This window comes from Dendrobates tinctorius, unplaced genomic scaffold (genome assembly GCF_039654945.1).
Source record: "Dendrobates tinctorius isolate UK_male_01 unplaced genomic scaffold, ASM3965494v1 ptg000203l, whole genome shotgun sequence".
In the NCBI taxonomy this organism is placed as follows: domain Eukaryota; kingdom Metazoa; phylum Chordata; class Amphibia; order Anura; family Dendrobatidae; genus Dendrobates; species Dendrobates tinctorius.
In genome coordinates this window covers 1,724,875-1,750,918 of record NW_027361870.1, presented here as the reverse complement: position 1 = coordinate 1,750,918, position 26,044 = coordinate 1,724,875, and the positions used below count along the sequence as shown (strand labels likewise).

At 45.3% G+C, this 26,044-nt stretch overlaps 1 protein-coding gene across 1 annotated transcript in view; it reads right to left on the bottom strand.

Annotated features, from left to right (window-relative positions):
- Window positions 1-411: 411 nt before the first annotated feature.
- The window catches only part of ACTR2 (actin related protein 2), a 40,771-nt gene continuing 15,138 nt past the window's right edge, over window positions 412-26,044 (bottom strand). Inside the window, exons 2-9 of the mRNA XM_073553778.1 lie at window positions 24,730-24,840; window positions 18,031-18,246; window positions 17,234-17,306; window positions 15,330-15,466; window positions 11,681-11,830; window positions 8,732-8,877; window positions 8,437-8,569; window positions 412-2,839 (exon numbers count right to left, since the gene is read on the bottom strand). Coding sequence (XP_073409879.1) covers window positions 2,669-2,839; window positions 8,437-8,569; window positions 8,732-8,877; window positions 11,681-11,830; window positions 15,330-15,466; window positions 17,234-17,306; window positions 18,031-18,246; window positions 24,730-24,840 — 1,137 coding nt within the window. The 3' untranslated portion in view covers window positions 412-2,668. The remainder of the gene's footprint in view (window positions 2,840-8,436; window positions 8,570-8,731; window positions 8,878-11,680; window positions 11,831-15,329; window positions 15,467-17,233; window positions 17,307-18,030; window positions 18,247-24,729; window positions 24,841-26,044) is intronic.

Sequence of the window (26,044 nt, the reverse complement as noted above, 5' to 3'; positions counted from 1 at the left end):
GCAGCTGTCGAACAGCCAGGAGACATGCAGCTGTGGGGACTTGAACATATTATTTGAGCACGCCGAAGTCACTCGGCACACGAGCATGCTCAGATAACACCTTATGCCAGCACGTTCACTCATCACTAGTAACCACCAACATGTAAAAATCATGTTTTTCCATATCAAAAGGTGTCCATGATCAGACACGGTTGCTGAACTCACCATTACGCATCAATCCCAGCAGTTGCGACTTATCCGTTTTTATAACGGGGGTGTCCATTGTTATGGCCCTAGTTGGGGGGGGGGGGGGGGTCGGACAGCTGGCATTCCCACAGATCAGTGCGCTGTGTAGTGGCTGAGAACGCAGCTCCGCTCCCATTCCCCTCAATGGTGGTGACACTTTCTTATAATAACATACTCCCGGGAGTCTCCATTTCACAATTTATTATTTGCACAAACTGCCAGAAGCAGCCATAACCCACAAAACTGGATAACAAGATGTGAAAGTTCCTGATTTTCCTTAAATAAACAGATAAGTCGCTCAGAGAGAAGGACCAATTTATTCCAAATTACTTAAAAAATTTATCTTAAAATTTTATGACATAATTATGTATTCAGAAAAAAACAAAAAAAAACCTCTCTAACCAAGAAGCGGACTCAGGCATTATGGTCTTAAAGTTGGAAATGCAGAATGGGAACTGACGGAACGTTTCTTTATCTCATTTCCCGCCGCTGGTTTACTACATAGAAGTATCCAGGAATTATGGAAACATGGGATGATACGGGCGCATAGGAAGCCTAAAAGGAATCAGCGGAAAGTACAGATGGAAGCAATAGAAAGTATGTGGCAGAGTCACATGTACTGGTAGGACCGGTGGGTGCAGAACCGGTAAAGGACTAGCTTGTCGCTCTACCATTTTTCCTGGCTTCTAGGATTCCGGCTTCTTTAGATACTTGTATTCCCCCTAAAATGACAGCATTATTCTTGGAATTCTGCATTGCTGTTATCCTCTGGAATTCTTCCTGGAAATCCATGAGTAACTTGACAACCGAGTGTTCGACCTCATGCAGTGACTAGTGATGAGCTCAAGTGCTCGTTATTTGAGTTTGTTCCGGTACGCACTGATTATCAAGAGTGCTCGAGTGACATTTTCGAGTTCCCGTGCTCGCATGTTTTGCGGTTATTAGACAGCCATAAAACACGTGGTGATTGCCTGACATACATGGGCAACCCCAGCATGTTTTGTGGCTGTCTAGCAGCCGTGATACTTGCGGGCGCAGGGACTCGACCACTCGCGATACTCGGCAAACTTGTGCTCATTACCTGTGCGAAGCTGCATGTGCCCGGTATTCTTTCCTATAATCAATATCTCTGCCCATCTGTTATTGCCCTCTTACCCCGATGTTGTACCAAGCTGTAAAACCACTGAGTGCATGACGCCTTACCATGCCCCCAATCACTACATACGACCTACAGAGCAATGGTAACACCCGACTGTCAATTTATCAATACATTGCCAGGAGGAACGACAGAGGGATCGCTTATATAGTAAACCAGACCTTTCGGGACAATGTCTGTGCTCTAAATGTCTTTGCCAAGATCCAGCTCAATAACTACACGGTACGGCAGGCAAAATGCAAAAGATTCTGGAAACTGTATGCGATTTCCAGGAACGTTACGGAAAAGGTGTAACACTAGTTACGATTTAGCAACACTTTATGTAAACTCCCACGTTATTAGGTAAAAGACGACGCGTGCATCGTGTATATATTGCCTAACACTGAGCGCCCCCCGACGTCTTCGACTTTGCACTTGGCACTGACTTATTTTTTGTCTTTGTGCTTCTTAAAGAAATATGGGCGCCAGAAGGAAACCAAATAAGATAAGCAAACGGAAAAAAAGAGAAAAATAAATAAAAACACAAAAAAAGATTTTTTTTGTAGTTTTGTTCTCTTTTATAGATACAGTTCTCTATATTTAGAAATTATCACATACACATTGGTAACCGATTGTGTTCCTGGGAATGATTATTGAGACTCTCGGCGTCCTCTGACCTCATCACCTGGACAAGTGCTTTCTTCTCAGGCCACAGAGTAAAAGAAGGGGGGAAGGGGGCTGCGTCCAGTTTAAGGTATATCATATATTGGAAATGTACCATAAGTATTCCCAAAACTTAAAAATTAGAAAAAATAAACGAAAAACAAAATGATAGAGCGGGTCAATAGAGGAAACACAGCCGAGCTGGAAAAATGATCATATTGCTGAGAGCAGGGCAGTGTGGGGTGCGGAGCGAGCTAGGCAGGTAGCCGTGCTACATGGAGTCTGTACGGTACGGAGGAAAAACAAAAATCACCCAGAGACCAGAAGAGAAAGAGCAGATTTAAAGCAGGATACTAGGTGGAGAGAAAAAAAAAAAAAAGCCTACCCATGGGGGCAGACCGCGAGCCGACGGGTCTGTAGTGAGAGCTTTGCGCCATTACATGGGCCACATTAACAAATATGGAACAAAGCTCCCCCCTCCCCCCCAGGAAACAAGAATAATAAAAAAAAAAAAAGGATACCCCCTCCCCCCGCCCGCTAACGTCGATAGGCTTTTCCAAGTCATGTAGCTGAATGAGTTCAAAGATTGGCAATAAAGGAAATATAAGGAAAGCTTTAGAGAAGCAACAGGACAGGCAGCGGAGCTTATCGGACAGTCACACCGAGCTTCTCCAGCACACGCACGCCCTTCTCCTGGTACTCCTGCCTGGTCATCCAGAAGTTGTCTTTGTCTTTCATGATGTCTGCTAACACGGCGCCCCCCAGGAATACCATGTGCTTACGACGAGGAGGGTCCTCAATGCGAATCTTGAATTTCTGCAAGAAAATAAAAATAAATTAAAAAAATGTCAATATAAAAGGTATTACTATTAGGGCTCGTGCACATGATCATATTTTCGGTCTGAGTGTGATCTGACAAAACATCCAATCTATATTATTTTATTTCATTTGTCTTTTGTTTCCCGGACAGAGCCAGTCAGAGGGAAGGAGATCGCTGCGTGCCCGGGTCTGATCTGATATTCGGATTGCATTTGGCCACGCAAGTCTATCAGTCCACGGAAATCATAGGACGACATCTGAGCGGAATCCGATTGCCACAGACTGACAGAATGGAGATGACGGAGACATTTCTCCATCATCTTCTTGTCCGAGAGAAGGGTGATCAATGAGTGGAACCGGCTGCCACGAGAGGTGGCAAGTTCTCCTACAATGGAAGTCTTCAAACGCTCGCTCTGTCTGCAACAAGCTTTCCTACATCCATGATCTTTTTGTTACTACCAAACTTTCCTTCCTCGCCATCAGCGAAACCTGGCTCACCCCTTCTGACACAGACTCTCCTGCTGCACTTTTGTATGGCGGCTTCCACCTTTCTCACACCCCCCGCCCCAGCAGCAAACATGGCGGAGGAGTTGGTTTTCTCCTGTCAGATACCTGCTCCTTCACCCCAATCCCACTGCAACCCTCTGTTACCCTCCCTTCCTTTGAGGTGCACTCTGTGCGCATCTACTCCCCCTCCAACCTCCAACTGGCTGTCATCTACCGCCCCCCAGGGCCAGCCACCACCTTCTTTGACCACTTCACCACCTGGTTACTTCATTTCCTTTCCGCGGACATCCCTACTATCATCATGGGCGACTTCAACATCCCCACTGACACTTCCCTCTCAGCTGCCACTAAACTCCTATCTCTCACTTCCTCCTTCGGCCTCACTCAATGGTCTTCTACAGCCACCCACAAAGATGGCCACACACTGGACCTCATCTTCACCCGCCTCTGCTCCCTATCTAACCTCTGTAACTCACCTCTTCCTCTCTCTGACCACAACCTTCTCTTCCCTCTTCACTCCATGTCTACAATTCCCACCCCACAAACTTTCACACCCTCGCAGAAATCTTAAACACCTTGACCTACACTCATTCTCTGAATCCCTCCTCCCTCTTACAGATATAAGTTCCTTACACAATGCGGATGACGCTGCCGCTCTATATAACACCACAATAGCTGTAGCTTTGGAATCCGCTGCCCCACTTACACATACCAAAACTCGCAAAATCAACAGACAGCCCTGGCACACCAGCCTGACCAAAGAACTGAGGCGGGCTTCCAGGGCTGCTGAGCGCAGATGGAAAAGATCCCACTCCAACGAGCACTTCATCGCATTCAAACAGTCCCTCACTACTTTCAAGACCACACTCGCCACAGCTAAACAAACCTACTTCTCATCTCTCATATCCTCCCTGTCTCACAACCCTAAACAGTTATCCAACACCTTCAATTCTCTCTTCCGCCCCCCAGCACCTCCTCCCTCCCCACTCATCTCTGCTGAAGACTTTGCCTCATTTTTCAAGCAGAAGATTGATAACATCAGAGACAGTTTTGGTCAACAACCCCCAGAGCCCTTCCTCCCGACTTCCCAGCCGTCCACCTTCAAAACCAACTTCTCCACCATTACAGGAGATCGACTCTCCACTCTACTCTCAAGATCACAGCTCACCACCTGTGCACTCGACCCGATCCCATCCCACTTCATACCAAACCTCACCACAGTCTTCATCCCAACCCTAACCCATCTCTTCAACCTATCACTAACAACTGGTGTTTTCCCCTCAAGCTTTAAACATGCCTCCATCACACCTATCCTCAAAAAGCCCTCTCTTGACCCATCCTCTGTATCTAGCTATCGCCCTATATCACTTCTCCCCTACGCCTCCAAGCTCCTGGAACAACACGTCTACCTTGAACTGTCCTCCCATCTCTCTTCTTTCTCCCTCTTCGACCGCTTACAATCTGGCTTCCGGTCACACCACTCCACTGAAACTGCCCTTACTAAGGTCACCAATGACCTCTTAACCGCCAAGAGCAAGCGACACTACTCTGTCCTCCTCCTCCTGGACCTGTCGGCTGCGTTTGACACAGTGGACCATTCCCTATTATTACAGACCCTCTCATCCCTCGGCATCACAGACTTGGCCCTATCCTGGATCTCATCATACCCAACAGACCGGACATTCAGCGTCTCCCACACACACACCACCTCCTCACCTCGCCCCCTATCTGTCGGAGTCCCACAAGGTTCAGTCCTAGGGCCCCTGCTGTTCTCTATTTACACCTTTGGCCTGGGACAGCTCATAGAATCTCATGGCTTTCAGTATCATCTCTACGCTGATGACACACAGATCTACATCTCTGGACCAGATATCACCTCCCCACTAACCAGAATCCCTCAATGTCTGTCCACTATTTCATCCTTCTTCTCCGCTAGATTTCTGAAACTCAACATGGACAAAACAGAATTCATCATCTTTCCCCCATCTCACGTGACACCCCCCCCCCCCTACGAACCTATCAATTACAGTAAATGACTGCCCACTCTCCCCAGTCCCACAAGCTCGCTGCCTCGGAGTAATCCTTGACGCTGATCTCTCCTTCAAACCACATATCCAAGCCCTTTCCACTTCCTGCCGACTTCAACTCAAAAATATTTCACAAATCCGTTCATTCCTCACCCAAGAATCTGCAAAAACCCTAGTCCATGCCCTCATCATCTCTCGCCTTGTCTACTGCAACCTCCTGCTCTGTGGCCTCCCCTCAAACACTCTCGCACCCCTCCAATCTATTCTAAACTCTGCTGCCTGACTAATCCACCTGTCCCCCCGCTATTCCCCAGCTTCTCACCTCTGTCAATCCCTTCACTGGCTCCCAATTGCCCAGAGACTCCATTACAAAACCCTAACCATGACATACAAAGCCATCCACAACCTGTCTCCTCCATACATCTGTGACCTCGTCTCCCGGTACTTTCCCGCACGCAACCTCCGATCCTCACAAGATCTCCTTCTCTACTCCCCTCTTATCTCCTCTTCCCACAATCGCATACAAGATTTCTCTCGCGCATCCCCCCTACTCTGGAACTCTCTACCACAACATATCAGACTCTCACCTACCATCGAAACCTTCAAAAAGAGCCTGAAGACCCACCTCTTCCGACAAGCCTACAACCTGCAGTAACCACCGATCGACCAAACCGCTGCACGACCAGCTCTACCCTCGCCTACTGTATTATCACCCATCCCTTGTAGATTGTGAGCCCTCACGGGCAGGGTCCTCTCTCCTCCTGTACCAGTTATGACTTGTATTGTTTAAGATTATTGTACTTGTTTTTATTATGCATACCCCTCCTTACATGTAAAGCGCTATGGAATAAATGGCGCTATAACAGTAAATAATAATAATAATAATAAACAGAGGTTGGACAGACATCTGTCTGAGACGGTTTAGCGCCTCCTGGAGCAGGAGGTTGGATATGATGACCCCGGAGGTCCCGTCCAATGCTAAGATTCTACGATTCTATGATTTGCATTGTCAACCCAGTTCTCTGCCCTTACTGGGTACGGGGGACGGTTCGCAAACTCTGGACTTCTGAAAAACCTGAAAAAATTCTGTTTGTGTGAGATCTCATGATAAAAAGTCTTCTATGACATCTTCATAGAGCGCCGTTGTCATGGGACCGCCATCCCCGGCACAAACAGTCATGGCCTCACCATATACAGGAGCTTAGGGTTTCACATCAGAGAGGAAAAGACAAACGTACGATCTGTTTAAAGACTGTCAGCAATGTACCTCCTGCAGCGCCTCCACAGTATGAACGAGGCACTACAGTTTTCCGTTAAAATCAATGGTCTTTCTGCTTAGTACGCGTTTAGCACAGAGGAATAATTAATTTAGAATGATACCGTATTTTTCCATTCTCCAGACAAGTCGCTGTCTGGCTCCAGTCACTGCTCCTTCCCTGGGTGTTGTCAATGGTTGTCTCTGGATACTGCTTCCCTCTCTCCCAGCTGTGTGCACTACTGTTCTGAGACCCCCAGACAAGGAAAAGTCACCTCCACCGGGATCCAGTCAACGCTTTCCCCTCCAGCTGTGGTCAGTTGCGGCCACCTCTAACACCCAAGACTGTACCCTCGCTGTCATGTAGACCCATGGACGAGGAGTGACTATTGCTAGGCTGCAGCCATGGCTCTCTCCCTACTGAGATAATACGAGGAGGGTCGCGGTTGTCACCCTCAGCGTGGAGGCATCCGGATCTAAAATCTGTATAATGGACAATCCCCGATAACACACATTATACTATGATCTGCGCGCGGCGTCCGCTTCATAAAAAGAAACAGAAATCTACAAGCAAATGTACACCGAGCCAGAAAGCCATGGTAAGAAGGCGCCCTCTGGTGGCAGCATAGTGATATTATCCTCATGACCACCCTCCAATCAAAAGACGCAAGTTACAATTCTTTGTCAGAAAAACGCAGATATTTGTGACGTAAAATATAATAGGTCATCAGCACAGATAAGAATATGGAAATACAGACCAGTAATATGCAGACAAGGATTATTGTGTGCCTTTATAATGAGCTCAGCCACCTAGCAAGCAGGACCTACATAAACGCATTCTAGCTTAACTTTAAAGGGAATGTGTCACCAAATTACTGCTACCCCATCTGAGAGCAGCATGATATAGGGGGAAGATCACCTGATTCCAGTGATGTGTCATTTACTGGGCTGCTTACTGCAGTTTTAATAAAATCCCAGTTTTATCTGCTGCAGATCTAGCAGTGCTCTGAATGCTGAGTCAAGCATATTCGTGAGCTCTGTATAACCCGCTCCTCACCACTGATTGGCAGCTTACTGTGTACACTGCGTATAGGCAAAAAGCCGTCAGTGGGTGAGAAGTGGTTTTACAGGGCACGTGAATATGAAGGACTGCTCCTGCTGATAAAACTGGGCTGCTTGTTGCAGTTTTCATAAAATCACTGTAAGTGACATAGCTGGAATCAGAGTCTCTGCCCCTACATTATGCTGCTCTCAGATTAGGTGGCAGAAAACTGATGACAGATTCCCTTTAAATGGAAGGTATTCTGAGACCTGCTTTACAGCAGCCACATGGACCTAGTTTCAGGGAATCACTCTGATTTCTATAGGACAGTGTTGTGTGTCTGCGCTATGACCTGCGGCGAGATCACCGTGTAGGGATGAGCTGTAACATTACATATTATAAATGACAGATCCTGTGTAATCTCCTGTAAACACTAATTCTGCCAGAAATTATAGCGAGACTGCTGAAAAGTCTTGTCGGCTTATGAGGCTCATTAATAGCTGTGAAAACTGCAAGAATAGAAATTATGCAGCTTCGATTCATCATTGTGCCTTTTTTTTTTTTTTTACGCACAGAATTATGCTATTTGTCCCTATTTGAAGTCGTTTTAGATGTGCTCGATTGTATTGTTTTGCTTTCCGCTTCGTGGGCTGAGTTTAGCAATTCCCAGGGTGTGATTTTTTTTAAAAAGTCGCAAAAAACGTGGTCCTACTTCACTCCAAACCCAACGCACAGTTTGCAGGGAGAGGCGATGAACCCTTACCGATAATTTCTCAACATCTCCCTTTAGGACTCTCTCCAAGTAGAGCTGCTTCAGTTCCCTCTCCAGGCGGGACGGCAGACCCGGGTACATGGTGGAGCCTCCGGACAGCACAATATGCTTATAAAACTCTGGCCTGTAAATGAAAGGGAATTATCAGAAGACGTAAAGAGGGAAGCAAAGAAATCAGAGTCTCCTATGTTACCAGCCAGTGTACGATGTATTACAGCACACGGGTCTGATGTCCTACACGTCAGCGCACCCAACGTCAGCGCGTACAAAGGACAGAAAATCTCACCGGGTGTCGATGTCGGCTGCCTGGATGGTGTTGAACAGCAACTCCGCGACGCCAACCCCTTCTACGTTGATAAGGTGAGGCTGGAACAAAGCTTCTGGGGCTTCAAAGCGCTCTCCGCCAACTTTAATAACCCGGCCATCTGGAAGCTATGCGATAAAAAGAAACATGGCTGCCTTTACAGCTCAAAAACAAGGACTCCAGAGAACAGAGTGGCGCTCGACGATTGTCGTCTTGTCTACTGCGCCATGTCAAGGGCGGGAGAGTATGGCGGACACACGGAATGACAGGAGTGGGTTACCCTGCTGTGCGAGATACTCTGCCGCTGTTCATGTTCGCAAGGGATGCAAGGCAAAGAAAATACTTTTGGCGACTGCCTATTTATGCTCTTTTGGAGCAGATTTATTGTAGATCTTCATCTAGGACAATCATCCATCACATGCCATGAGGGTCCTATGATCAGGATTTGCACTACATGGCCACACAGGATTTTACCTGTTGTAAAACTAAGGATAAGATCCCTGCCGAATCAGAGACTACATGTGCAATGCAGATTTTGCAGTAGTTATCTGTCGCATCTGAACTCAGCCATAACATCAGTACAAATGCCATGGCTACAATAGGAATAATGAAGAATAATCCCAGCATTAGGGCTCATGCACACTACTGGTTTTTGGCTCTGTATCCACTGAAAGGGTCATGGGGAAAAAAAATATATATATAAAAATGGCTCATTTGTGGCATATGGACTTCTAGACTGTATGTTACATGGTGTAAGTGTGATGTACGGATGCACAGGTGCCGCCTCTCAGGACATTTCCACAGCTTCCAGTATCTTTGACCCGATTAGACATTCGGGAAGGGTCTCATACCTCCATCAATGACTACTCCTGATATGACAAAAGGTTTTTCAACTTTACAAGCAACATCACATAAAACTTGATCTACAAGAAAATAGAAGCGTAAAAGTAATACCAAGCGATTTCCACTTCGAGACTTGCCAAGTCTTTATCCGGTTTCTTAAGGAGTTGAAAACCGTGGCCATTGGTAGTGACATTCGGGCAAAATTTATGGAAATAGTAACAAGTCCACGCTACAGTGATATTTTATCATGAGTAAGGAGAAGCATGCAGTGGTGATTTCCCTTATACTTATATCAAACATTGAAACAAAAGCCAACAGTGATGGGTATACCCCAACAAAAAAATGTCAGCGTCTCCATAACGTGCTATCTTGTCTTGAGCATCAATTACAACCGGACAACGACGTCTCCTGCTGCTCACAAGTGGAGATCTTGTCTGCTGAGGCATGGCATCCCACTTCTTGAAGAGCAGCCTCCAGGCCATTGAGGTACTGGGGTACAGAGTTACAAGCGCCTACACGGAGGCACAGCTGATCCCATAGGTTTTCTATGGGATTCAGGTCTTGAGAAAGTGCAGACAGCTCCATGTCAAGACCCCCAGTCTCCAGCAGCCATTCCCCAATTATGCAGCGTCAATGAGTTGGAGCATTGTCATTCATGATGATGAGATTAGACCTGTTTATTCGTGCAGCGGTACAATGACGCGATTAATTATATTATTACAGTAGTGGCTTGTCACGGTTCCATTGACAAGGTGTAGGACAGTTCTGTATTGATTAGGCACACTAACACCACTGGTGGCAACAGTAGCTGATGCATAGCGCTCTCCTTAACGTTAACATCGTTGGCGGCCATCATTTCTGCTCAACGTGAATCAACTTTCATTAGTGATCACCATGCTGATGTAAACGGTTTCAAATGGTCTGACATGACACTTGGGTGCCTCTGTGACTGTCACACATCTGCATTCGTCATCTGGTTCCGTGAAGCGGTCAGTGTGGGATGTGGCAAAAGGACGTCCACTTCTCTGCCTTCTTTGACTCTTTCCAGTCTTCCCTGTTTCTCTGTTGCATCCTGAAGAATCGGTGACCCTCTAAGCTCAGCGGAAACTTCTGTCTGAGAACATCCCGCATGAAGCCTCACAATGAGTTAGGTGTTGCCTTGGTCTCATGATGTCAAAATGTATACAGCATTCTGAGGACTGTTTAATACCAATTCCAATTGAGTCCCGTAATGTATTGGCCGATTCATGGATCAAGCACATGTTCTGAATTTTGCCATTATGCTCCTTCTAAGGCTATGTGCACACGCTGCGGATTCACCAGCGGATTTTTCTGTGCGAATCCGCAGGTAAAATGCGGTTTATCTGCGGAACGGCCAGCGGTTTTCCCCTGCGGTTTGACACCTGGAAAATGGTATAGGTGTCAAACCGCAGCGGAATCCGCAGAAAAGAATTGACATGTCAATTCTTTCTGCGGATTCAAAACTGCAGCTTTTCCGCAGTGAAAAAACCGCAGCATGTGCACTGCGGATTGTAAATCCCATAGACTTACATGGTACTGTACACTGTCTGCAGAACTGCTGCGGATCCGCAGAGGCCAATTCCGCTGCGAATCCGCAGCAGAATCCGCTGTGTGTGCACATAGCCTTAGAGAACAGAACGTTATGCAGAAAGTACAGAAACATGGAACAGTCGTCCATTCAAAAGTTTAGGGTCAGTTACATTAAGTTCACCTGAACTGCATTTTAGGCTCATCCTAAATTTTACCAAAAGCCAAATATCTTTAACTGTGAGCAGTGCATATCCCAGTGTAATCTGGACACCCGGTGCACAGTATGGAGGGATATCTACCTGGATATGGCAATCATTTTTAGATTCGGTCCTTTGATATCTATCAGTATTTTGCAGTCCAATAGCAGCGTAGTGCATAGTGTAACAAAGTCAGGAATACCCACCCAATACACCCACTGTCCACAACCAAGGAATAGCTGATTAGTAGTCAGTCACTAACAAGCCCAGTTCTTTGTAGCGCGCAAACCACCATACAAAAGCACATGGCACATAGGCAGCACGACGGCCCATCACTTACTGTGTAGGACTCCACCAGCACCGTAGTCTCCAACGCTAGTTTTTGCTCTTGCTCTATATTGTAGCCGACATAGCAGAGCTTTTCCTTGATCATGCGAACGGTCTCAAAATCTGCAGAGTGATTGAATGCGTATCCGCGCAGGAGAAGCAACTGCAACAAAACACACACAGGCCGGGTTTACCTCCTGGACTTAAATTACCACACTACTATTTTTCCCTTCTCTGCCTGATCCTAGTACATCTATGAAACAAAGTAAAAGTATTTTTGTATTGTGATGTGGCTGTCTGAAAAGCAAAATTAATTTTGTTAAAACTACGAAGAAAAAAAAATGGTTAAAATATTCCCCCTCGCCTCCACATACCACCTACAAAATAGAACAGTGATAATCTACTTCCATGTGTTACATTCATCCTAATGCAAGTTTCAACTGTAGACACAAGGTGGCGCTACAGAGTTACAGTCATTTTCCTCCAGAGACATCTTGTGGCTTCCATAAAGGAAAAATTATGAAGTCGGGAACACATTTATTCAGAAATATAGGAAGCACATGGCCACATTTACAATTTAATCATTTAAGGTTTCAGCGACCCCCCTCCATGACCATTGCGGGAAATAACATGATATAACCTCTAGGAGACGCTGTGATCATGTCGGCTTGTTTGCGATGGTCAAAGGTCGCACAACATTTTCTCATGGGGAAGCGCTTAAGTTATGACAAAGACGTAGACGATTTCCTGCAACAAGTGGCCAAAAGCAGTGACACCCTAGTGGTGCCATCCAGGCTTTAACAACAATTTGTCTACTTTTAAGAACCTGGTCTGTATACCCACTTTTTCTGCATAGCCCCTTTTCTCTGTGTACTCTATAGCTTCCTCCCCCGCCCAGGAGCTGTGATTCCGTGCTGTAATGTTTGTATACTCTCTTTTGCTTCCTCCTCTGCACAGGAGACCCATGTCTGTATACTCTTTTGCTTCCTCCCCTGCCCAGGAGCTATAGTATGATCAGACCATTATCCTGTACGGTCAGACACAGCCATTACACAGTACACAGAAGGGGCACATAAGATTATCTCAGCACAGGAACATTTTTTATTTATTCATTTCTTTTTTAACATCCAATTGAGGAAATTAATATTCCAAGAACTATTAACTAAATTGTATTTTGTTCAAGGGAAACCGCTTATAAGAATAAACATGGCTTCCCCTTTGCCCTGAATGCAATAGTAATGCAGGGAATGGGAGCATGGGATACACACATTTTTTATTTTCCTGTCGATACAGCCGCATGACGGCTTTTTTTTAGTGGAGCTAACTGTAAATAAACCCACTTACTTTACCATATAAATGTACTGAAAAAATGGGGGGGGGGGGGGAATGTTTAAGTGGGGTAAAAGGAAAAAATTAATTTTATAGAATTTTTTTTTTTTTTTAGATTTCTCTGTTACAAATAAACCAACTTTTTTTTTTACTAAGTTTCCAAAAATGCAAAATGAATGAACAAAAGAGAAATCTAAATGAAATCAATATTTGGTGCAACGTCCCTTCATAATACGCTGTTCTGGAAGCGATGATATGGTGCGTCTTGCCCTTCCCCTGCCTATCTCTCCTATTACAATAAAGGTCTTAAAATATAGTAAAATATTGAGAGAAGATTTACTTAAAAGATAAAAGTGATATGCCACATGCACAGCTTCTTATTGTTTAAAAAAATGTTTTTTTATTTTTTTATGCTTTTTTCACTTTTTGGAAAAATATATAAAAATCTATTGAAACAAGAGAAATCCACAGAAGATCTGGGGTTAGTTATCCGAGATGTTTGGAACAACCTCCCTGCCGAGTTCTTTCAAAAACTGCAAGTACAAGTGTACCGAGAAGAACTAAAGGCAAAGGGTGGTCACATCCAATATGGATTTGATGGAGATTTTTTTTTTGTTCATTAACTTTGCATTTTGTTATTTGCTTAAAACAAAAACTTAACACTTCTAATGTTGACAAGACTGAGTTTAACAGAACATTTTTTAACACATGAAAGGTTAATGATATAACTTTCATTAAAAAAAATCTTCACTTTCACTCAAATTACTTAATGCAAAAATGAGTACACCCCACATCATAAACTACTAAATCCAGTATTCGGTATGACAGCTAGGATTTTTAAGCACAAAGTCTTCTAGGACTGGAATGAACAAGTTGGCGACATATTGCAGCATCTATGTACAGTCTTCAAGAGCAACCTGTTTTAGAGCCTGGATGACAACTTGTCTCTACCCCATAGGTGTAAGGTTGGATTCAGATCTGGAGACACTTGGTCACTGAATCACTTTCACCTTGTTCTTCTTTAGGAAATGCAACAGATGTGCAACCATTTCTAAATTCATTCTTTTACATACATGGTGCCTACAGTGAAACACGGTGGTAGCAGTGTTCTTATGTGGGGCTGCATGAGCTGCTGGTGCTGGGGAGTTGTATTTTCATTGAAGTTATCATGACTCCACAGATGTCCTGCTCTATATAGAAAGAAGATACTGCCATCACTCTCTGCTCTTAGTAGATGTGCAGTTTTCCAACATGACACATCCAAGGCCATGGCTGCATTTCTAAAGAAGAACAGGATGAAGGCGATTCAGTGCCCAACCCAACACCCGTGGCAAATTCTAAAGAGTCGAGTTGTCACTCTATCCAGCAATCCGGTTTGGCTCCTAGAATAAAGGATTAGGTAAGGCCTCTTTCACACTTCAGTTTTTTTGCATCAGTTCAAATCCGCCAAAAAGTCATTCAAGCGGATCCGTTGTTAACTGATGTGAACGGATGGCACAGGATCCGTTTTTAGACGGATCCTGAAAATGCGGAAATTTAAAGGAAATGCTGGCCGGGAAGAGAAGAGGAGAGAGAGGGAAGAGAAGAGGAGAGAGAGGGAAGAGAAGAGGAGAGAGAGGGAAGAGGAGAGGAGAGAGAGGGAAGAGGAGAGGAGAGAGAGGGAAGAGGAGAGGAGAGAGAGGGAAGAGGAGAGGAGAGAGAGGGAAGAGGAGAGGAGAGAGAGGGAAGAGGAGAGGAGAGAGAGGGAAGAGGAGAGAGAGGGAAGAGGAGAGAGAGGGAAGAGGAGAGAGAGGGAAGAGGAGAGAGAGGGAAGAGGAGAGAGAGGGAAGAGGAGAGAGAGGGAAGAGGAGAGAGAGGGAAGAGGAGAGAGAGGGAAGAGGAGAGAGAGGGAAGAGGAGAGAGAGGGAAGAGGAGAGAGAGGGAAGAGGAGAGAGAGGGAAGAAGAGAGAGAGGGAAGAAGAGAGAGAGGGAAGAAGAGAGAGAGGGAAGAAGAGAGAGAGGGAAGAAGAGAGTTTTTTTTTTTTTGTCCGGCACCCAGAAAGAATTTCGGGTTAAGTGAGTGTCTGGAGGATCCGCCACAGAAAAAAACGTTACAAGCTCCGTTTTGAAATCTTTGAGGATGGTGACGGACAGCAATTTTCGGCGGATCCTCAAAAAAAACGGATGCAACGGACAGCAATCCGTCACAATCCGCCATTAATGCAAGTCAATGGGGAAAAAAACGGATCCTCAAAAAAAATTTGAGGATCCGTTTTTTTTTCAAAACCTGGCGGATTGTGACTGATTGTAAAAAACGGAAGTGTAAAAGAGGCCTTAAGAGCCATATCTTTTACCTTTATCAGGTAGCGGGTGATATCCCTGCCGGCAATGTCCAGTCTTCTGGTGAGGTGAGGCAGAGAGAAGCCTTCATATACCGGGCAGATATGAGTGACTCCATCACCAGAATCCACTACGACACCAGTCAGCAAACCTGAAGAGAAAGGAGAGAGATCAGTGCGGATGACCCAACAGGGGGCGCAGCAGATGGTTGAACATTAGTCAGGTGACTAATGCTCGAGTCACCGCAGCATTGTTCAGACCGTCTGACCCAGGCACCATCTTCCATTCAAAGGAAAGTCTATTCTTGTGGCTATTACAAGAAAGTCTGGAGCAACAGACAACATCTAGGTTGTCTAACCGGACACATGGAAAGGGATCTTGAGGAGATGACACTTTAAATCAAGGGGGGAAAACTACATTTTATGTTCCGAGGGCCACAAGTTTTTTTGTGGTTGGTACCCTGCCGACAATCGGTACACCACATGACTGTCTACCGTCGCTGTGTCTGCAGCAGGCGCTCATCCTGCGAGGTGAGCAGTATCCGACAAGGTGGAGGACCACAAAGTGTGATATGTGCCGACCGCTTTGTGACTACATCCATCCTCCGCGGGCTAATGGAGTAAATTGCTGTTGTCATAGTAACTGGATAGGTTTCATGCGTGCTCGGCTCTTGACGAGGACTAGTTAACTGCGTGGGATGAGGCATAATTATACATTGTCACGCTCCTGTGTGCACTGGTGACAAGTGAAAATGCCAGGACGCCAACAATTCAACGGCTTCATCATTCGTTTTCTGCACAGAACTAAGGAGGATAACAATGCTCGCAGATCACCTTTAGGTCACTTTACCGGAGTGTTCGTCAGAAGAACACGGGGAGGATTTTCCCACAGATGGCGTGGGCATAGAGTGGCATCCTCACCCACAGATTTCCACTACTTGCTGGGAAGCTATGACACTGGTGTGAACTGAACCTTAGTGCTCCGATGCAGCGTCCTAAACCCCCATCATCTCTATAGGAGATACAGATACAGCTCAGCTGCTCTCGACTATTCCAGAGAGAAAAAGAGTTCTCTGAACTTGAAAATTTCGACCAGCCATCTGCTATGTAAGCGTGGGGTACATCCGCTCTTCTGACCAATGATATGTACATAGCCTTTTTAGAGAGGAAGAGGACAGGAACTCTGGCGCTACCTATTGGTGGCCACAATCCTAAGTGTCAGTATCAACCCTTTAACAAGCCCTGCCACTTGGCATTGCATAAGTAGAAACTACATTTGCAGCCAAGCGTTTCGGGGCATTTGCGCCTCATCAGTGCAAAGCAAAAGAGCTGGCTTGGCTGTGTGAGATGCCTCGTAGACAGTCAAAAGCCTCTCACCCAACCAAGCTAGTTCTCCTGATTTGCACTGATGAGGAGCAAACACCTCTAAACACTTGCAAATGGAGTTTCTTCTTATCCAAAGTCATGACAAGACTTTAAATTACCAGAGGAGCATTGCATAACCAATAAGTCTCCTAACGCCAATTTAGCACTCTTCAAAAGGAGAAACTTTACCTCTTATACCTCCCCTAACCTCACAGGATTGGCATGTTGAATTTTAATGTACGGTTCCTTTTGTCTTCCTGAGACATAAGCCACTATTAAAAGAGTTTTGGCAGCAGCTTACTTCATTTTCCCTATAAAAACCCCCCATGCACGCCGAGGCTGAGCGTGCAATGTAAGGAGACACCAGTATCTATGGTGTATGGGCACCTTTAGTCCTGCTTCATGTTTACTAGCTCTGTGCTTGATGATGACAAGATGGGTTTACCCACTGAGCATTTTGGGCAATATCACGTGGGTCAACCTCCGTGGTTATATTTAGATAAGATTAGCAGGTATAAGTCAGGAAACATGGTAATCTTAGTCGCCGTACCCACCTTGTGCATACAGTGTGAGAACAGCCTGGATGGCAACATAAACTCCTGAAAACTGGTAAGTCTCAAACATCACCTGGAAGAAAAAATATTTAGCATAAGAAACGCTGGCAACAATGGAAACATAACAGGGGAGTAAAGAGGCCACGAGTTACATGGTCTCCTCACAAAACCTCATTGGCAAAAAAAACAAACACTTTAGGACTCTCTCTTGAAAGGTTAGGCTGCTGCAGAGAAGGATCGGGCATATTCCAACGCCGGATCCTTGTGTTACCATGTGAAATGAGCCACCACCGGAAGTGACCGGCGATAGCTTTCACTGCTCTCAACACGTGCAGGTTAGGTCTTTCCTCACCACAACACCCATCGGGACCATGTTCAAGACAGATTAGGGTCCCTACAAATGAATATATATGGTATATTTGCACAATGTCTTTTTGTTAGTAGCCTCACCTGATACATAACTAATCAGGCAGCAAGTGTTCAATTCTCCTGCAGCGCCCCCCACAGGGAATATGAAGCATAACACATGGAAACCATGCGCAATCAGTGTTCAGCATGGAGGTGTAGGGACAGAAAGGGAGAGGGAAGCTCTCAGCCCAGGAAACGGGGAAATATGAATTGCTAACAATCAGAATTTTCTACATTTCAAAGTGAATATCGTAAATCAGATTCAGTATAGCACCGAGTGTACAAGGATGCCGCCCCAAAATAAAACGGCATTCACAATAATATATAGAATATAGATTAGAGCACTGAATAAGGATTACAGACCGGACTAGTCTGGACACAGGACTTACCTCCACAATCTTCTCTCTGTTTTTGGTTGGGTTCATTGGAGGCTCGGTTAGGAGGATTTTACAGTCTCTGGTGTCGATGTTCAGTTTCTCAGGTCCGAATGTGTAGTCCCACAAGTGCTTCATGTCGTCCCAGTTCCGCACTATGCCATTTTCCATGGGATAGTTCACTTCCAGCATTGAACGCAACTCGCTGGCTTCATCTCCAACCATGAGGTCCTGGAAGACACAACAAGGTCTTGTTCAAACACAGAAATGTCACACAAACCCATCAACTGAATCATCATTCGGCAGAGAGAAATCAAAAATCTACATAAGGCTTAAGGGGGTATTGCCATCTAGAATATCCTATACAAATACGTAGTAGGTGTAATAATAATATTTGCAAATACCTCCAGTTAGAAGTGAAGTTCTTCTTATTAGCTATGTCGCTTACCCCATATGCAGGGCATTGCAGTAGCTAAAGTATCCATGGTTACGACCGCTCATATTGTGACAGTTAGTCTTCTGTTAGAGGCCATAACCATGAATATTTAAGCTACTGCAATACCCTGCACATAGGGTAAGCAACGGAAATCAGAAGAACTATACTATATTTCTAACTGAAAGTATTATAGACACACAACGACACACAACTATACACGTTTTCCCCCGACCTTACCCCCGCTGTACTACAGAACGCCAGTGACTGTCTGTCCGCAGTCTCTAATATCATGTCCGCTCTCTATCTGAAAATCAACCTCTCCAAAACTGAACTTCTTCTGCTCCCGCCGTCTACTAACCTCCCTAAATCTGACACTTCCCTCTCCGTGGGTGGTACCACAATAACACCCCGGCAGCAGGCGTGCTGTCTGGGTGTTATGTTTGACACCAATCTCTCCTTCACATCCCATATACAATCCCTTGCCCGCTCTTGCCGTTTACACCTAAAGAACATCTCTAGAATCCGCCCTTTTCTCACTATGGAAACAACAAAAACCCTCACTGTTGCATTGATCCACTCCCGCCTGGATTACTGCAACGCTCTATTAATAGGCCTCCCCGTCACTCGACTATCCCCTCTCCAGTCCATACTTAATGCAGCGGCCAGGATCGTCCATCTGGGTAATCGGTACTCGGACGCGTCCGCTCTTCGCCAGTCCTTACATTGGCTGCCCATTCATTATAGGATCCAATTCAAAGTACTTGTTCTCACCCACAAAGCTCTCCACAGTGCGGCACCCCCTTACATCTCTTCTCTCATTTCTGTCTATCGGCCTAGCCGATCGCTGCGCTCTGCAAACGACTTTCGACTAACCTCTGCACTAATCCGCACCTCCCACTCCTGACTCCAAGACTTCTCCCGTGCTGCTCCTATCCTCTGGAATGCTCTACCCCAAGAAATCAGGACTATCCACAATTTGCATAGTTTTAGGCGCTCCCTCAAAACACACCTGTTCAGAGCGGCCTATCACATTCACTAATCAAAGTAATTCTCTGTGTAAGTGTGCGTGTGTAGCCCATTCACTATCTCCATCCATCCTTCACTCCCGCAAGATGGCTGGACCTTCATTGTAAATACATCATTGTAAATACACACCTGTACTCTGTATCTCCCTCACCTCATTGTAGATTGTAAGCTCTCACGAGCAGGGTCGTCTTATTTTGCTTTAATTATTGTATTGTTAGCGTTGTTACTTATGACTTGTGTTTTGAAACTGTTAAACTGTAAAGCGCTGCGGAATATGTTGGCGCTATATAAATAAAGATTATTATTATTATTACACCTACTACACATTGGGATACAATTTTGGAGCTGGGAATACCCGTTTAACCTCCGTTTATATTCTGAAAGCAGCATTTATACGGTCTACAAAGGCAAAATTGTCAAAGAGTCCTAAATTTTGCATAACAATTTGGTACCAGTTGCGTGCTGCAGCCTAATACCCCATCCTATATGATAGGAGTACCATGATACAGCCACAATCCAGTACATTAACCAATTACTGGTGGTACACAAGTAGTTGTAAGTGTAAACGAAGCATGGCCTTACAACCAGAACCATGCCCAGACAGCAGCGACCTGAGCGCTCTATCCATGTGCAGAATGGTCACAGGTTGCATCCCTGCGATTTATGGTAATGCAATGTGCTCCATGTCTCTGCCCTTGAATGCCACAGTCGAAGTTAGTCTTCTTTCTGTTAGATCAGGCCGCAGCTGTTCATTACATCCGTCCCCCCACGATCTGCACCAGGACATTGTACATCATCGTGTGGGTGCCGACTGCTGCCCGCTCAGGAACGCACTACTCTCACATCTTCCTGCAGCATCTATATTGGAGCTGGACTTACCCCAGGAGCCAGGTAATGTGCTACACTTCTTATACAAGGAATCCTGGTTGCACCTCCTCCCTGCTCCTGCTCTCGTCCAATGCTGCAGAGCTGGAATCAGCAGGCAGCAAGGCGTGATGTTACTCTAATATCCCAGGCTTGGTGATCCTCTCCTTTTTTGAGCCCTGATGTTTAAAAGGTTTTATTTTCTTTAAAACTATTATCAAGAAGCCAGCACATTGGGATTATTCATCGGAGATCTGGCAGAGGTGTGCCACCATTAGAACGAGCCCCCCTAGGTCACGTCACTTTGTGAGTGCAGCATTATGGCACCAGGTTTTCCTGCGATGTACAACTGTTTACATTCCTGAACTGTTTTAACCTGGTGTGCGGCCACATAAGGGCGCTGCGCTGGACTGCAGAAAGAACGGAGAAAGCCAAACACTGATGGTAGCCAGGAAACAGACTGCACATGTATGTGGTCCACTTACCGAGACCACCTTCCCCCAGGGGTCCAAAGCCCTGGGTAAATGGAGCAGTCATCACCCGGGCACACTACTGCTCCAGTCACATGGGGCATAACAGACCCCCGTTCCTCATCTGTGAGTTTCCCAGTGGTCAGACCTCAGCAATCATACCCAACCTCCAGGTGATAAGTGACATTTGTAGGATTACCCCCTTCTAATATAAACGTCCTCTAGTGTCATAACGAGATTCCTATATTAACCTTACCTGTAGGGGCTGCATCCAGGCTTTTACATCTGCACCGCAGCCCCCCCCCCCCCCCCCGACTAAGCGAATGCGAAAAAAAAGTCCAGCTTCAAGGATCCTCTAAAAAATGGTTTTATTGTAATTTATTAAAAAACAACAGTAACAGCATTAATGTCACAACCTGTAAGGGGGGTGGAATATTGGTCTCGCAGACGCGTTTAAGACGGTAAGGTCTTTAGTCATCTTATAATGACCATTCGATCGGCATTTTGGACCATTTCCTGTTAGACACGTGGTATGTGAATGCCAATCCTGGCACGCTAGACACGGAGGTAAGAAAGGTGGAAAAACATGAACATATGTAAGTATTGCAATAAAAAGAAACACGATTTAGATGAATATAACAGATGTCCTGTTTTTTTTCTCTGTTATATTCATCTAAAGTGTTGGTTTCTATTGCAATACTTTTATATGTTTTTCCAAGATTCTTAACTCCGTATCTAGCATTCTAGGATTGGCTTTGAAATATCGCGTCTAACAGGAAATGGTATGTAATGCCGATCGAATGGTCATTATAAGATGACTAAAGACCTTACTGTCTGAAACGCGTCTGCGAGACCAGCATCCCCCCCTATGGGTTCTGACATTCATGCTATTCCTGTTGATTTTTAATAAACTACAATAAAACAATGGTTTCCAAGGATCCTTGAGACTGGATTTTTTTTTCTGCATTTGATTCCTTTTCCTGTTGCACTGCTGGTTTCCCGGCCTTTGGATTCCTCAGAGGGTGAGCTGACTGATTGTTGCCTCATTTCCCAGCAACTATAAAGCCCCGTGATCAACGGAAAGACAGAACAGAGTACGTGTTCCACAAGTGCCCCATATCCCAATCATGAGCACGTCAATCCTTTAGCTATAGGATCCCTTTAAATCATTCCACTTGACCAAACAGAAGGTCTTTGTGTAAGAAAGGTCCCTGAACAATAAAAATGTGACCTCCATCAACCAACTGATTGGAGCTAATCAGGTGAAAAGTGCTGAGTTTCTGTAGAGAACGCCCAATCATCAGACACATTGGATTTCGGTCTTTAGCCAAAAATACTGCTCCTAGATGGACGTAGATATTGTTGTAAGATTGTAAACCAGAGTCTCCATGACGGGGACGCGTCATCAGGAAATCTCGACAGAGCAGCCTCCGGCTTTAGGGATCTAATCTAAAGTGATCCCATCTCAGCAACAAAGATCACGAGAAATGGAATTTACATTAGTTCTACATTTATAAAAAAAAAATTAAAAAAAATCTGCAGAGGGTTACAACGCATTTCACTTCTGACAAACACTTAGCAAAGAAGCCGTTATTGATTCTTCATGCAAAACTGCAAACATCAAAATCCATACAGCCAAGAACATTTACAGGTGACGCGGGTTAGTGTCACGTAGATTCAATATCTCCCATGGATATACCGGATCCTGCACAACCTGGACAGACCGTGGAGGCGCAGCACAGCAGGGCGCTGCATGGCCTTGCTATAGGAGCATTAGACATGCCAAAACATGCAGGGGGCCAAAATGGTGATCGGCACCGCAGAAGAGGCGCAAACATCAACCTGCAGCCTCACTTACCATCTTTTTCTTATTCTACTTGAGGTTTTCAGTAAAAGGTGAAGAGACAGAAGTGAAGCAGAAGAGAAAGTCAGAGGTGAGGTTGGAGAACGGTGCTCAGGACACGAGTTTTCCAAAATGGACATTATCCGGCAATCATGGTGACGGTTGTGTCGAGAGCTGCTCTTTTTAGCGGCTCAGTGTGTGGCATGAAGCAGGCGGCCACAGTACAACATCTACATGGCCCTAGAATGATTGGCCTGTCATTTTTGGATGATCATTGTTCCTGCTTTTTCTCTGTTGAGATTTTGTCTAAGAAAGAAAGAAGCTACACTTATGTGTAGCAAATCATGTTCCCTATACTAACCCATCAGATTTTGGCTGGTATTCTGTAGCATGCCATCACTATTTTTAGCCAGCACATGAACACAATGTCTCATCATGAACACAATGCTAAGATCTCCGAGCAGCTGCGGCATCTGTAGCTCTGGGACACACCGGCCTAACGCTCCTATACTACAATCACACCACACAACAGGTGACTGCAGAAAGAGCGAGAGCGACTGCAGACTTGTGAATCTTCATAACGAGATCTGTCCATTGTCAGAATTCTCATGCACCGGACACGTGACCGCAAATTTGCAATTTGAATACTTCCAGTCACATTCCGACTAGACGTGTCCGGCCTGGCTGGGTGCACACGGCTGGTCGGCATGTGTCCATATGTCTGCAGTTCTCATACTTGCGGTCACATGTCCATCCGCTCTCAGCGCCTTCACTGGAGAATCCCGACACTGTGCATGATGTGAGGATTCACAAGTCTGCAATTGCATAAAGTGACTGCAGATTTAACCCTAAGCCTGGAAAACCCCTTTAAAGTGACACTCCAACACAGATATTATATGTTTAAAATGTATGGTCCCCATACCTAATGCACTTCATCTGACATTGGTGCCGTGGGGTATCTTTTGCCAAAAAGTCCGCCGAAGTGGCATGGAAAGCACTGTGGTATGCCTGAACCACACCCACCCGCCTTTACCTAGGCAAGCAATGTACCAGCGCCAGTGATGATGGCGCCATGTCAATTCCACACCTCAGAACAAGTAGGGGTGGCGAGGATGAGAATTTCTCCAGTGCTCCCCATGGCAACATAACGGAGTGCATTAGGTTGTCCTGCTCACACAGCTGGTGGGGATGTGACAGTCAGTTATTCCCAAAACAGCTTATCCCCCATAGGATGAAGGATGCAGGTATACCTGATACTGCTGGGACGGACCCCCAGTGACCTCTTACAGCCAAGTTCAGTTTTGATTTGAGCAGAGGTGATCCTACCTAACCTCCGCTCTATTCGCGGTCTGTCACGTGACTGGAAATAGCGGCGGGCAGTACACCGCTTTCACCTGCGGTCTCAAACACAATGAAAAGAGCGGCGGCCGAACACATGCACCTCTGCTACAGTAAAGATAGGGCCGAAAGCATCGTTCTCACGATCAAATGAGGTCCCAGCAGTCAGACCCCCATGGAGCAGGAGATGTCCAATATCTCAGATCGGAAATAACTTGTCATTTTGGGATTAACCCTTCAAAATCCACTGGGAGATAAATACAGAATAAATCTCTCCCATCCCTAAAACACAGGTTTTATTGGCACTTAGACACTAAAACTGCAGATGTGCGAGCAAGAAAAGGAGGAGGATGGGTTCATTAAAACAATGATAGTGGTTACCCCCAAACTCCTTTTTGCTAATAATGCCTGCAGCAGTCTCGCTCCACTATGTCCAGCTTGTAGCTGAGGTTAGGATCTCACGATGTGGCATCGGCATGCGGCCGAAAATCATGGCCATCTAATGCAAAACTTTGCAAATAAAACCTCACTTCCAGTGTGAATGGGGTTTCCATCCATCACACAGCGAGAAACCACACAAATCAGCACAAGATTTACTTAAGGAAGCTGCACAGGACAAATATTTTAACCCCCCCAAACCCAAGAAACCAAATTTTGCATTACCAAGAAAGTTTTCAGGTCTCCGATTGACCCTATGCAACCAAAATTGAGCTCATGCTCTTTTGTAGAATAGTTACCTTGATCTCGATGTTTCCCACTTTGGCAGTAGAACGGATAACAGGTCGCCCGACCAGAGCTGGGAATATGTGCTCTGGGAAGTTGGAGCCGGCATAGCCACATTTCACAAACTGGAATTAAAAAAAAAAAAAAAAAAAAAAACAGAAAAATTACAAAAACATAAATCACCATAAACACAGAAATAAATCACAGCAGTGAAGTAACAGTCCATTGATACTAGATGGCCAAACAAGAAAATGTTCTTACAAATCAGCGTCTGATGTTGATACCCATTTTAATTATCTGTTTAATTTCAAGAATTTTTTTTGTACATATAATAGGGCAGCCATCTTGCCTGAGTTGCTGTCAGAGATACAATGTACAGCATCCGCAAGGGTCAAAGAATAAACGGGAAACGCATATTGACTTCTCTGGCGTAGTTTTCTGGACATGCCCTATGCAGCGATTCGTCTGCAGCAGGAGAGAGGAGCTGCGATATTATCTGTTGCAGAAGCAGGCTCATGGAGAACATTTTACAAAAGTATTGAGCAGTGTAGCTGTGAATCCCAGTTCTGGGGCGAAGCTGTGAAAAGCAGCAATCTCGCCTCATTTTACTTCCTCAAAATCTCTCAATAGCCTTCTAAAAGCAGCGAATTGTAACCAATTCCTTGGCGAGTCGCTAATCTGTGATCTTTCACAGTGAATTAGTAATTACTTACATTTTTTTTAAACAGCTAAATTGGCAAGTGGAAGGTTACTCAGCAAAGGTTTTCCTTTACATGAGAGATCAATATACTAGAAAGGTGCAGTCTCCGGCGTGGACAGGTGGAGAGGCACAGATTTGTTGCAAAATCAGTGACAAGTAAGCACAAGAAGCTAAAAATTGCTGATCTGCTTAGAGAGACAACTTATCAGGCTGCCGGCCGCAGATTAGTGCACGCTCCCCGCATCTACGGAGCGGGCATCCAGAGCCGAGTTTTCCGTTTACAACACAGCACAGAGCACGAAGTGCAGTATATGGACCATATATAGAGATGTGTGCTTACACTTCCTATTGAGTCACGCACAGCCATAGCGTACACAGCACACATACCGCCCTCTCACCGACTGCCCATTATAACCTAGCGAGGTGCTGCGCATTGTTCTATTCACCTAGCACAGCGGCGGACCTTTACTCTACATAATAACCACAATTCCTGGGTACAGCGCCGTTGGTTTTGTAAAATAGATTAACCCTTAGGAGCAATCTAATTTTGGTTCTTAAAGACAAAACTTTTTATTTTTTTTTCAGCATTTTTTGTGGCATCAGATGCATTTTTTGGGGTTTCCTCCTAC